The 13,016-nt window shown below is 39.8% G+C and overlaps 1 protein-coding gene across 1 annotated transcript; it reads right to left on the bottom strand.

Moving 5' to 3' along the window:
* Nucleotides 1-4,385: 4,385 nt before the first annotated feature.
* On the bottom strand, nt 4,386-6,679 carry LOC308526249 (lithostathine-like; the record flags this gene model as incomplete). The annotated part of the gene is made up of 5 exons (XM_081101336.1): nt 4,386-4,558; nt 4,845-4,971; nt 5,589-5,726; nt 5,927-6,042; nt 6,601-6,679. The coding sequence occupies 5 exons, from the start codon at nt 6,677-6,679 to the stop codon at nt 4,491-4,493; spliced, it is 528 nt and encodes a 175-aa protein (XP_080957462.1). The 3' UTR covers nt 4,386-4,490.
* Nucleotides 6,680-13,016: the final 6,337 nt, after the last annotated feature.

Raw genomic sequence — 13,016 nt, 5'->3', positions numbered from 1 at the left:
TTCTCACACCCTCTGCCTCAGGGACATGGGAGCTGGACACCTGCCTGTACCTAGGAAATCGTAAACTCCACCTTTGTCTGAAGGTCAGCCGGTACAGACTGTGGGCCGGGTGGCTTATGCAGGGCCATGCCAGCCTCTGCCGGAAAGAGCCCCTTCCCACACGGGGAGTCTCTCTGAGCTCACAGCTCCTGCGTCTCTCTCTCAGTGTCCTGTTTGCTTGGCTCGCTTGCTCCGCTATGATTTGAGCTCTGCTTCTCTCTTAGACCCTGTTTATGATAAAACTTCCCCTTCCACACTGACAAAGGTGGGCCTTTATTGCCTCCTCCTCCCACATGAACATTTTATAATTGAACAACTGTGAGACATTTCAGTATAATTTATAATGGTTACTATTCAATTGAATAGCTGTTAAGCAATTTATTAAACATATCTAGTTTGTTGAATGTTTATTATTTTAATTTTAGAAAATATAGGAATAATATTATGATTATTTTTTTAAAATATATTTTATTGATTTTTTACAGAGAGGAAGGGAGAGGGATGGACAGTTAGAAACATCAATGAGAGAGAAACATCGATCAGCTGCCTCCTGTACACCCCCAATTGGGGATGTGCCCGCAACCAAGGTACATGCCCTTGACCGGAATCGAACCTGGGACCCTTCAGTCTACAGGCCGACACTCTATCCACTCAGCCAAACAGGCCAGGGCAATATTATTATTTTTAATCCTCATCCAAGGATATGTTTATTGATTTTTAAAGAGGGAAAGGGAGAGAGAGGGAGAGAGAAACATCAATTAGTTGCCTCCCATACACTCCTGACTGGGATTGAACCCAAAGCCTGGGTATATGCTCTGACCTGGAATTGAACCAGCGACCTTTTGGTGTGCAGGATGATGCTCCAACCAACTGAGCCACACTGGCAGGGCATAAATATTCTTCTAAATAAATTATTTAAAATTCTAGTGATTGTTTGTAATGATGTTGCATATTGTTTTCATTTTAAGAGAGTCAGAAAGTACTTTCTCAGGAAATGGCTGGCAGCAAAAACCTGGTTATGACTTTCTGACATTTTAAGAAGTTGCTAAGCAGCCAGTTGGTTTATAGACCCAGAACATGGGTAGCAGGTGGCCTTGTAGTAATTCCAGGTAAGTTAAATATCATAGGGCCTAACACATCCTTAGGAGAGCAGTGATGAGAATAACCGTGCCATAGTTACATAATTATCTGGGCAAAGGAAAAGCATAAAGGACCATTCACAAAGTAAGTTGGAGAAGAGAACCTAAAAAGTACAACCAAAGGTACAAGAAAAACTGGAAGAATGATATTTTATGAAGTCAGGTGTCAATAGCAAACTAACTATAAGAAAGTGAGTGATTCTTGACTTGAAGTTTGCCAAATTTGGAGCGTCGCCCCACTCTGGACATGCCTATATTTTTATTTCTTCGAATAGTAATATGATAATTTCTGATTTCCAGACAAATAAAAGAAAAGGCTTACATCATTTTTCATATCCTTTACTCCCAATTGATTATAATGTCAAGTTTTATGTCCAGTAGTTCCCCTTTTCTTTACCCACAGTTCCTCTGTCTAAGGTTTCCGTTACCCATGGTCAATCATGGTCTGAAAAATATTAAATGCAAAATTCCAGAAATAAGCAATTCATAAAATTTAAATCACACCCCTTACTGAGCAGTGTGATGAGATCTCAGGCCATCCCACGGCAGACAGCCCAGGATGGGAAGCGTCCCTTTGTGCAGCGCATCCACGCCGTGTGCTCACTGCCCACCGTCCACCGAGTATCCAACTTGGTTATCAGGTCCATCTTCTCACTGTCTCAGTGCTTGTGTTGAAGTAACCCTAATTTCACTTAATGGTCACATTTATGTAACTTTTATTACAGTATATTTTATAATTGTTCTATTTTACTATTAGCTATTGTTGTTAATCTCTTGCAACACCAATCTGTACTGTTGTCAGTCCCTAATTTATAAATTAAACTTTCTCATAGGTATGTATGTATAGGAAACAAATGTAGTACCTACAGGGCTTGGTACTATCTAGTCTCAGGCATCCACTGGGGGACTTGGAGCACATGCCCTGTGGGTAAGGGGGGATCACTATACTCCTAATTCTCAGTCTGAATGTGTGTGTGGTTTAATTATTATTTTCCCTAATAGCACTCAGGTGTTCCACTAAGAAAAGCCACGCCCTTTGTCCTTCTAAGAGTAAACCTTCCTGAGGTTTAGTTGCTAATATTACACTCCAATATCCTAGGAAGTTTATAACTCATGTGACACAACCAGGATAGTATGTACTCTGTGCTCCAATAACGGTTTAAAGATGTGCAGTAATTCAGACTTCAAGCACCAGCTCATGACATTCACCTGGCCATAGAGATTTGCTCAGGTTTGTCTAAAAAAAGGAAAGCTCAGGATTTTCCTTTCTGATATTGATGAGAAATCAGTAGCCCCAGCGGCTGCTGGCAACTATCTTGAGCTATAAAAGGAAACCAGGAGAGAGATAAAGCATGTAGATAAAAGAGCTCAGACAAGAGAACCACGGATAAATGACATGTGGACCATATATATATACGATCCAGTAAGTACTTTTATTCTAAGGCCAAATTATATTGGGATCTTTCTTACTTGCAAATACAAGTGTCCTATCTTCTTAAAAAATATATATTTTATTGCTTTTTTTTTTTTTTTTTTTTTACAGAGAGGAATGGAGAGGGATAGAGAGTTAGAAATATTGATGAGAGAGAAACATCAATCAGCTGCCTCCTTCATACTCCCTACTGGGAATGTGCCCGCAACCAAGGTACATGCCCTTGACCGGAATCAAACCTGGGACCCTTCAGTCCACAGGCTGACGCTCTATCCACCAAGCCAAACTGGTTAGGGCACAAGTGTCCTATCTTATGCAGTGGTTCTCCAAGAACAGGATCTGGTCCCCACAGCTTTGACAGCTCACCTGCCATTAAAGGGAGAACTCAAACTAAAACAGGAACTGGCACAAGCACAATCACTGTGAACATTTCTAACCCATTTAATGAATTTAACCAGGGCAGAAAATTAAGACCCATGGCATTACACAACCATAACTTATTTAAACTGATGGAAAAGTGTTTCTAGCAAAAATGCTAAATGGGTTTTTAGGCCAGGCAGTCTACCTTAGAAAAAGCAAAATAAATTTAAAAAACATCAATGAAAATAATGATGCTGCATTTATCTCATCTATTTATTTGAGAAGCAATACCTGTTTATGACACTGTTGTGGTGTTCTTGGTCCAAATGAGTAACTTTTTTTGTGTCCTTACATGGAAATTTCTTTTTCATATTAATGAACTGTCCAAGTTTATATTTTTTCCACAGTAGAAGCATGTGGGCAGGGAGGGCCAGTGATAAGGTGGAAAGCAGAATAGTGGTCTTGAAATATACAAATCATAAAAAGTTGGGCTTGCCTTCATTCAGGTAAGATAAATGTTTTTAAAAATTGCATTTTTAACTATTAAAACATTTTTAATTTTTTATTGCCCTTTATATTAAACGAGAGGCCTGGTGCATGAATTTGTGCACCAGTGCCTGGCCTGTGGGATCAGGCCTAAACAGGCTCTCCAACATCCCCCAATGGGTCCCAGATTGTGAGAGGGCACAGGCCAGGCCAAGGGACCCTGCCAGTGCATGATTGGGGGCCAGGGAGGGATGTGGGAGGTTGGTCAGCTGGGGAGGGACCACAGGAGGGCTTCAGGCATGTCCTGCCTACCTCACTCAGTCCCATTGGCCAGACCCCAGCAGTAAGCTAACCTACTGATTGGAACGTCTGCCCCCTGGTGGTCAGTTCACATCATAGTGAGCAGTTGAGCAGACTTAGCATATCATTAGCATATTACGCTTTGATTGTGTTTTTGTATTTATTCATTGTAGTTTCATGAGAGATCAGAATTTTTAATTTAAAAAGAACTTTAAAAAATTAATAAACCAGTTGCTTCATCTAGTAAGTATAGGAAGTACAAGGTCTGGTTGTGTTATTCCAACTGGCCTTTGGGAATGTGTGAGCAGTAGGGCTGTGAGTGAGTAATGTCTTTATATGTCACCTAGATCCTACACGTGCAGGGCTGACACACTTCATCACAAACATAGGATATATATTTAGTCATTTTTACAGGGATGGGGTGAAATTGGGCAGAAATAAAATCCACAAAGTCTCCTCTCCCACCAATTACCTCTTCTTCTCTGTCTTTCAGTGAGAATAAAGCACACGAGACAGGAAATAACAGACTAAATTTTTATTATTGCTCTTTCAAAATTCATGTTACATAATTCTGAGCAGAGCCTGAAAAGAGGGTGGGGAGGATGGAAGGTCAGAATGAGGTGGTCAGGTTTGAAGTATGGGAAGAATATTATCTTCCTGGGTGAATCTTCTCACTTGGTCCCATATCCATGACGAGCTATTTATGAAACTCAGGTCATTGGTTTTCACCTGACCTAACCCTTGAACTTGCAGATATAGGGTAACTCCTTTTTACAGTCATAATCTTTCCATGACAGATATCCTGGAGAGAGAGAAAAAAAAAACTAAAGTGAATGGGACTGGTGGAGTTTGTTACCCACAGAGAGGCAGCCCAGACTCTGGCCTAGGATTCAAAACCCCTCCCTCACCTCCACCCAGGTCCCACTTGAGGGGAAGGAGGCCCAAAGGAAGGAGAGATGAGAGGAGATGGGAGAAGACAAACAAACATTGCCTTTCCTAGTTAAAAAGGATTCCCTGAAGTTTAGACCCATAAACAGGGGAAAGGGGGATGGAAAGGCTGGCAAAAAGGGCGCTCCGCCGTCTCTTACCTGAGCTTCCTGACAAGCTCCCGCAATAGTCAGGGTTTGAGATGCTGGCGGGGTCTTTCTCCCAGGCAGTGTAATCCAGCACATCGTTATTACTCCACTCCCATCCACCTGCATTGGTCTCCGTGCCCTGGAGGGTAGAGAATGGAGCCAGGTAAGGTTGAATGGCTATTGGAATTTTTGCATAGCCCTCTCTGGTGGAGGTTTGATCCCTTCCTCAGCAGGCTGGCATTTGGGCTGCTATTCCAGATGTTGCCACAGAGCTTTCCACTGGGAAATTCTCCTTAACAGCTTGCTCTTATTATCCAATTTCAAAGCCATAATCACAAGCACCAGTGGTTCCACTGAGAGTAACATGTTATTGGCTGGACAATAAATAGTGCATCTGCCATTACACTCTAAACCTTAAAGACAATATCTGTCTTAAAGGGGGAAATGCTTCTGATCTCAGCAAACTCTGTGTAGACTCAGTAAACTCAGAAAATTAAATCACAAGGCTTCATGTGTAAAAAAAAAAAAAAAAAAAAAAAGGAAAAAGTAAAAAAACCTTGGCAAGTGATAGATTAATTTCAACTGGAAATTAGGATCCTCCACAAACCTGAGCTCAATGCCCTACCTTGACCCCAAATAAGCCCCTAGAATCTCTGAGCTCCAGGGCTCAGATTCCCGCAGAGGGACATGGGACAGGGAGGAGGCCTGGGCAACAATAGCAGCGAGAAAGCTAACAGATAGGAGATGTTATCGCACCTCTGAGGGATCATGGAGCCCAATCCAGACGTAATTGCAGTTGTTCAAGTTTTTCTTGACCAGAGAGGCCAAGAAGGATGACTCAGCTCCACTGAGCACAGACGCAAGAAATCCGTCAGATCGCTTCTGGCAGGCCAACTGTGTGGGGAAGGAAGACACTGAGCAGGAGCTTGAGATGTCAGTGGGGGAAGTGCAGGGTGAATGTCGCTGAGAAGAGGTGTGTGTGCAAAAGACGAGGGTGCTCACTCTCACCCACAAGAATCTCTGGAGAATGCAAACCCTTGTCCCATCTAATGCACTTTCCCTTATCACCTCTTATTATTAATGCATCTACTCACATTTGCATCATGCCAGGTTTTTGCTGTCCTAAACAAGGCATAGCAGTGGGAGCGAAAGACATAAGAGCCTTTGGGACAGCTGATCTTTGGAAGAGACTCCTCCTTGGTATCCTCACCTGGGGTGGAAGGGAATAAAGGAGAGGGATGGAGTGAAATGAAGAGTGTAATGGGTGTTGGGAAGTGACCTTGGGGAGTATCTGTGAGGCAAGTGCTCAGGGAAGTGACACCAACTCCTGACTACCTCAACAGTGGATACTTGATCTTGAACCAGCCTCACTAAATGAAGGACCATCTCTTTCTGTTCTACTCTTGCCCTTTATTCGAAAGTCCAACACTTCCCCTGCTCTGAGCTGACTGTTCTCACACTGGGTCCTCCAGTCATTTTTGTGCGTATCTCACCACTACCCTTCATGCTTCCTCTTCACCTGTCAATATAAATTAAAGTCCACCCACAAAATGAAAACCATCTTCCTCCATTGTTATAGGACCATGTGTTGGTCCTTCCCACCCTGAGTTGCCCTGAGGGAAGGAATGATGATAGAGGAATTGCAAACATGTTTCACTTGGTGAGGCTATACCTCACCATTGCCACATGGGTCAAACAGGAGGCTTCCTGGACTTCTTAGTTCTGAGCGTTCACTGGGAACCCAGTGCTACAGGCAGAGAAAGCTCACCTTGCACCTGAGATAGGAGCATCAGGCAGGAGAGCAGCATCCAGGACATTCTGGGCAGGGCCATGGGAGGCAGCATCATGTCCGTGACTTGAAGAAGCAATCAGAGTTCATTAAAGAAATGTGGTCAGAGGGAGGACATTCAGAAAATGTCTGTTCTCCCTCCTGTCTTTCCCTGTGGCTAGTCCCTTGGGAATAAATTGATCTTAGTGACATTTATACCCTTCTGTGATTCTGGAAATAATTGAAGAATCCGTATACCTTACTTCCTTTGATACTTAAGTTCTTTGAAGCCTAGAATCCTCCTCCAGCCTTCCCCCAAATGTGTGAGGTAACCCTCTGCCATTGCCCTCACCTTCTCTCAGCTCCCACTTACCTCTTTTAGCAGGTATCTGGGATGGTTGGTCAAGTCAGAAAAGCCTAGGCTTTTATAAGAAGATCTGAGGGTGGGACCTGAAATGAGTAACAGGAATGTGGATCTAGGACAGGGATAGCGGGAAAGGGCTTGGCATTGGTTCAAGGAGGTTTGTGGCATGGGGAGTAGGCTGTTCCTGGAAATGGCTGGGAATTGCCACAGCTGTTGTTTCTTTCCTCTTAGCAGGCATGCACTTTGCCCAGAAAAAGATGAAGTTTGCTCTTTCTCCTGCTCTTTCTTGTTACTGGCCTGTGGCACAAGGTGGTATTAAATTTTTAAAGGGGGCACCTCCTGGAATAGTTCATTTGGTTGACATCTCACGTCTATAAACATATATATGCATTTCTTTCTATCTTTTATGGTACAATTAAATCAATGATGGACTACAAAGGGAGGTGAGAATGAGAATGATAAGGGTCACAGATTGGTGAGGGCATAGAAAGAACTAAAGCTAAGTACCAGTGATGGTTCAGAGTTGTCTCTTAAACATGGTAGCTAGTTTGAAAGAAAATCATCAGTTATTCAGAATCATCTGTCAAATCAATATATGAGCCAAGATCTAAAGCAAATCAGATGAGTGAACTCGTCTTGCCAGTTGTATCAGAGATGGAGCTTCCCTGATGGATAATGATGACACTGTGATAGAACAGGAGGCAATGAAGGAATCTAAAACCTAAGGATGATGACAGTCGAATGATGCAGAGCCAAACGAAGAATGAGTAAGGGTTAAAAAGGGCTTAGAGCAGGAACACGATAAAATTGGAGACAGGATCATTATTGCATGGAAGTTAGACCTCTACTGCATCAAGATGCTCACTGCCCTAGGCTGCTAATAACTTTCTTACAAGACTGTCATTTGGCTTAGATAAATATCATTTTTAAAAATATATTTTATTGAATTTTTACAAAGAGGAAGGGAGGGGGATGGAGAGTTAGGAACATCGATGAGAGAGAAACATCAAACAGCTGTCTCCTGCACACTCCCTACTGGGGATGTGCCTGCAACCAAGGTACATGCCCTTGACCGGAATCGAACCTGGGACCTTTCAGTACGCAGGCCAACGCTCTATCCACTGAGCCAAACTGGTTAGGGCGATAAATATCATTTTTATTACATTCTTACTGCCAGGGTTGACAGGTTCACAGAGGGATACTAAGTAAAGCTCCTTAGTCAGATTTACTTCTGAGTTGGCAATTTTGGCAACGGAGAAACATACCATGTAGTTCAGCTTCAGTTTGGTCACTATGGGAAAAATTTAAGCTGGGATTTTCCACAGACCTTGCCTCTCATACTATTATTACCGGCTAGCTTATTGGCAGATGTCTACAGTAGGGATTCCTCATGGAATCCTTAAATGAAGGTCAAATTTGTTCATGTTCTCAGAATCCAAAAGTCAGTAGAACCCACAAATAACCTAATAAGCAGTATAGCCAACAAATCCTTTTGTTAAAAGAAAAAAATAAATTATTTTACAACACATACACAAAAATATGTAAATGCAAAAACATAACTAAAGGAGAGCTCCATGGAAATTAAAGTTTAAAATAATATTTTATGCAAAGATGATAGTAAAGATGATTTGAGAATTAACCTTGCTGCACTAAAATAATTACTTGAGAATAATAACTATAATAAGTATCACAAATACATAATGGAGTATGCTCTTGAATTCCTGAAAAATTCAGTGTCATAGAGGGGGAAAAACACACACCCACATTTTAGATTAAAAGAGCCTAAACAGGTATAAAAACCTAATCTAGTGAGTACATTTTCATTGTATCACTATTAACAAAGTAAGTCATTTCAAGGACAATTGTGTAATATAATTATAGGCAGAAATTTTATGATGGCAGACTTCTAAATTTTATTTCTTGTGATAATGGTATAGTTAAAAGAAGAATTTCCTTATACCTTCAATATTTATGGTGACGGACTTAGAAATAAAGTGTCATGATGTCTGCAGCTTGCTTTCAAATTATTCAAAAGAGAAGTATGTGTGTACCAGGGGAAGGGAGAGATGGAGAGAAAGAGACAGAGAGAGCAATGGGCCAAGAAGAGAGAAGCAATGCAAATATTATAAAATGACAATTACTGAATCTAAGCAGAAGATATAACTTCTAATACTATTCTTTTAATGTTTTTATATGCTTAAAATTTCCAAATAATAAGTTATAGTTCAATTTACATGATCCCTATCAATAATAACACATTTTCCCATCACTAAGCATAAGCTAGAAATAGCATAATAGAGCAATACTATTTATGCAAATCATATATACACATATGCATTGAAAATAAAATTTTAAAAATTCAAAAAAAATATTAAAGTGTTATAAATAAATAATAAAATATCTGAATGGTTCATGGGTGGCTACCTGATTTTTTCCTACAAAACAAAAAAACAAGGAAATTAATATGAAATGATCATTATTCAAATGCCAATATTCTGTGTTCAACCTGAAAAAAATCACCTTCCATGAGAATTACATTTAAAAAAATATTTTTTTATTGATTTCAGAGAGGAAGGGAGAGGGAGAGGAAGAAAGAAACATCAGTGATGAGAGAGAATCTTTGATCAGATGCTTCCAGCAGGTTCCGCACTAGGCACAGAACCCACAACCCGGGCATGTGCCCTGGCTGGGAATCCAACTGTGACCTCCTGGTTCATAGATCGATGCTCAACCACTGAGCCACAGAAGCCCAGCCATAGTTAATTTTTTTTTCTTCTTCTTCTTCTTCTTCTAAAATATATTTTATTGATATTCCACAGAGAGGAAGGGAGAGAGATAGAGAGCCAGAAACATCGATGAGAGAGAAACATCCATCAGCTGCCTCCTGCACATCCCCCACGGGGACGTGCCCGCAACCCAGGTACATGCCCTTGACCGGAATTGAACCTGGGACCCTTCAGTCCGCAGACCAACGCTCCATCCACTGAGCCAAACCGGTTCCGGCAAATTTTTTGATAATCAGACTCCACCTTTCAAAACAGAGCTTACACACTATTGAGTCTGGAAAACTTCTGAGTCATTCACTTTTCTATAAGAAGCAAAATTAAGGGCGGCTCTCCATGATCGCATACTTTCCAAGCTGTACTTGCTTTCCTGGCCTCCCAAATTTTCCTCATTACCAGGTAGAAGAAAGTTAAGTTCAGATCTTCCCACAAGAAGTCATTAAAGTCACTTTTTAAATTCTTACTTAAAATAATGTGGTATTTATAAATAATTTCCTGATGTAAGATTTTCATTTCACATGACAACTCACAAACCTCACTAAAATTTAGTTGTTTTTGTTTTCTTTGTAGCTGTTCTTCCTAACAATCATTATTGATCAGGTACTGAGAAGTTTGTTCAAATACTATATTTAGAAAGTTGCTTTTAGGTCATTTACAGTCCACTGCATGGTGATAAAAGAGGAATGTGCACCCTTGGAGTAACCAAGGCTAAGCTTTAAGTAGTTTTCTTTGCCAAAAGATAAGATGTCCAACTTGTACATCTTATTCCATGTTAACTTCCAAGTCCAACAATATTACTATTTGCAGATAAGGCTCCCTATGGTTATTCCCAGAATTAGTAGAATGGGGAAATCATCACTTTTAGGCATCAAGGATACCTTTTCCCAAGAACGGCGAAATGTGAAAAGTTCCTAGGAGATGGCTCAGCAAAGCCTAGCTCAAAAATAGCCTTACAACATATTTTATTGGAGATTTATCCCTAAAGCACACCCCTTTGGGGAATGTTAACCAAATAGCCAGGATGCTACTTTAGTCCTTTGGGCTCATCCTGAGCTCAGCAGAAGAAATGGGAAAAGGCCAATGAAATGAAGCCCAATGTACTTTGTGAAACAAGGCAGAATGGCCAAACCTCAAACTCCCTGAAACAAATGAGGTAAATTATCAAGCACTGGAAAGCGAATCCCATAGCTAGTTACTGGAATTTTTATTTAGCTATATGTAAGTAATGAGCAGCAACTATCTTGTCATCTATAATTATTGGGAACAATAAAGTTTTTCAAAGGAAGCTCAGTTTGTATTTGGTTTCAGTGTCCCACATTGGCCTTGGAACAGCTCCCTGTTGCATTAGAAGAACTAATATATCTATTGTGTATTCCTTAGAAGCTATTGGCTGTTATTTATTTTTCTTCCAGTATAAGCTAGGCATAATGTAGTGATTCACTGAAAGTCATCGGAATCCAATGATTATGATCAATTTTATTTATTTATTGGTGGTAACTGCAGATTTGAATTGCATTTACACCATTAACATTTCTCTTGTCAACAAATAAAAATAAATACTTCCATAGCCACATTGCCTTCTTTTTTTATGATAAGTTATATTTATGGTACAGAAAACATTTAATAGATGAAGAATAAACAGTGATCATATCTTGCCCTCTTTCTTTATATTCTCATTTTTTAAGAAATAAAGTAACACTAGGGATGAGTAGCTCAGGTGGTTGGAGCATCGTCCCATACACCAAAAAGTTTCAGGTTCGATTCCCAGTCAGGGCACATACCTAGGTTGCTGGTTCAATCCCCAGTCATGGCACATACAGATCAATTTTTGTCTATCACATAGATGTTTCTCTCTCTCTCTCTTTCTCTCCTTCTAAAAATCAATAAACATATCTTCAGAGGATTAAAAAAAATAAACAAAAAACAATAATAAAGAGATAATACAATACAGTAATAGTCTGTATCATTTTTCAGTACAATTTCTCTCTTTACATTTACATTATAAATTTTCTAATCATTCTTCTATTTAGGTATTTAATCATTTTTTACATATACTAGAGGCCTGATACATGAAACTCATGCAAGAGTAGGCCTTCCTTCCCCCAGCTGCCTACAGCAGCTTCCCTCTGGGATCCCGGACCTGGGCTCCCACGGGACTCCATCAGGCACCCTATACCCAGGCTTCCCAGGCAGCCTGGTTTTGTCCTGGTTTGGTCTAATTAGCATATTACACTCTTTTTATTATAGATATATATCAATCAACCATATGTAGTATTAGTTCACCTTTCTGGATTTATATGCAGGTATATTTTATGTAACATTATGGAACTTTTTTGTTTATATTATCATAAATTTAAAAATCTATCTACTTTGAGACAAACAGTTCTGTATTGATTTTAACTGCCCTGTAATATTTATTCGTGTAACTATTTCAGAACTATTTATGTATTCCTTTACTGGTGAATATTTACCATATTTTGTTGATTTTATTTATTTATTATTATTTTTAATATATATATATTTTTACTTCAGAGAGGAAGGGAGATAGAGAGAGAGAAACATCAATGATGAGAGAGAATCATTGACCAACTGCCTCCTGCACACCTCAAACTGGGGATTGAGCCTGCAACCCAAGGACATGATTGGGTTTCAGAGCAGACCGTGACTTCCTAGTTCATTGGTTGATGCTCAATCACTGAGCAAGACTAGCTAGGCATGTGTTGTTGATTTTAAAATGTGCAATAGGCCACATTTAAAATCATTTGAAATCCAAATACAGTGCTAATAATAACGCACACGGCCTTCATCTACTCTGTGTAGGACAAGGGTCCGCAAACTTCCTGTGTCAAGGGTTTGGTAATAAATGGTTTGGGCTCTGTAGACAATACCATCTTGGTCATAACTACTCAACTCTGCCATTGTAACATGCAAGTAGCCAAAGACAATGTGTAAATGAATGTACATGTCTGCCTTCCAGTGAAACGGTAATTATGGACACCAAACAGTAATTATGGACACCAAAATGTTAATTTCATATTATTTTTATGTATCAAAAATATTCTTTTCATTGTTTTCTAACTTTTAAAAAGTGAAAAAAAAATGATTCTTATCTCATGGGACATATCTAAACAGGCAATAGTCCAGATTTCACCCACTGAGTATAACATCCTGACACCTGGTATGCAGATAATATAATGACATACCCTCCTTTATAACATCTATAAAAATTATTTCCTTCTTTAATATAAAACATTTAATAAAATAAGTCA

This window comes from Myotis nattereri, assembly GCF_964212035.1.
Source record: "Myotis nattereri genome assembly, chromosome: 10".
Classification (NCBI taxonomy): domain Eukaryota; kingdom Metazoa; phylum Chordata; class Mammalia; order Chiroptera; family Vespertilionidae; genus Myotis; species Myotis nattereri.
Note: the sequence above shows the minus strand (reverse complement) of the source record. Positions and strands in the feature narration are given on the sequence as shown.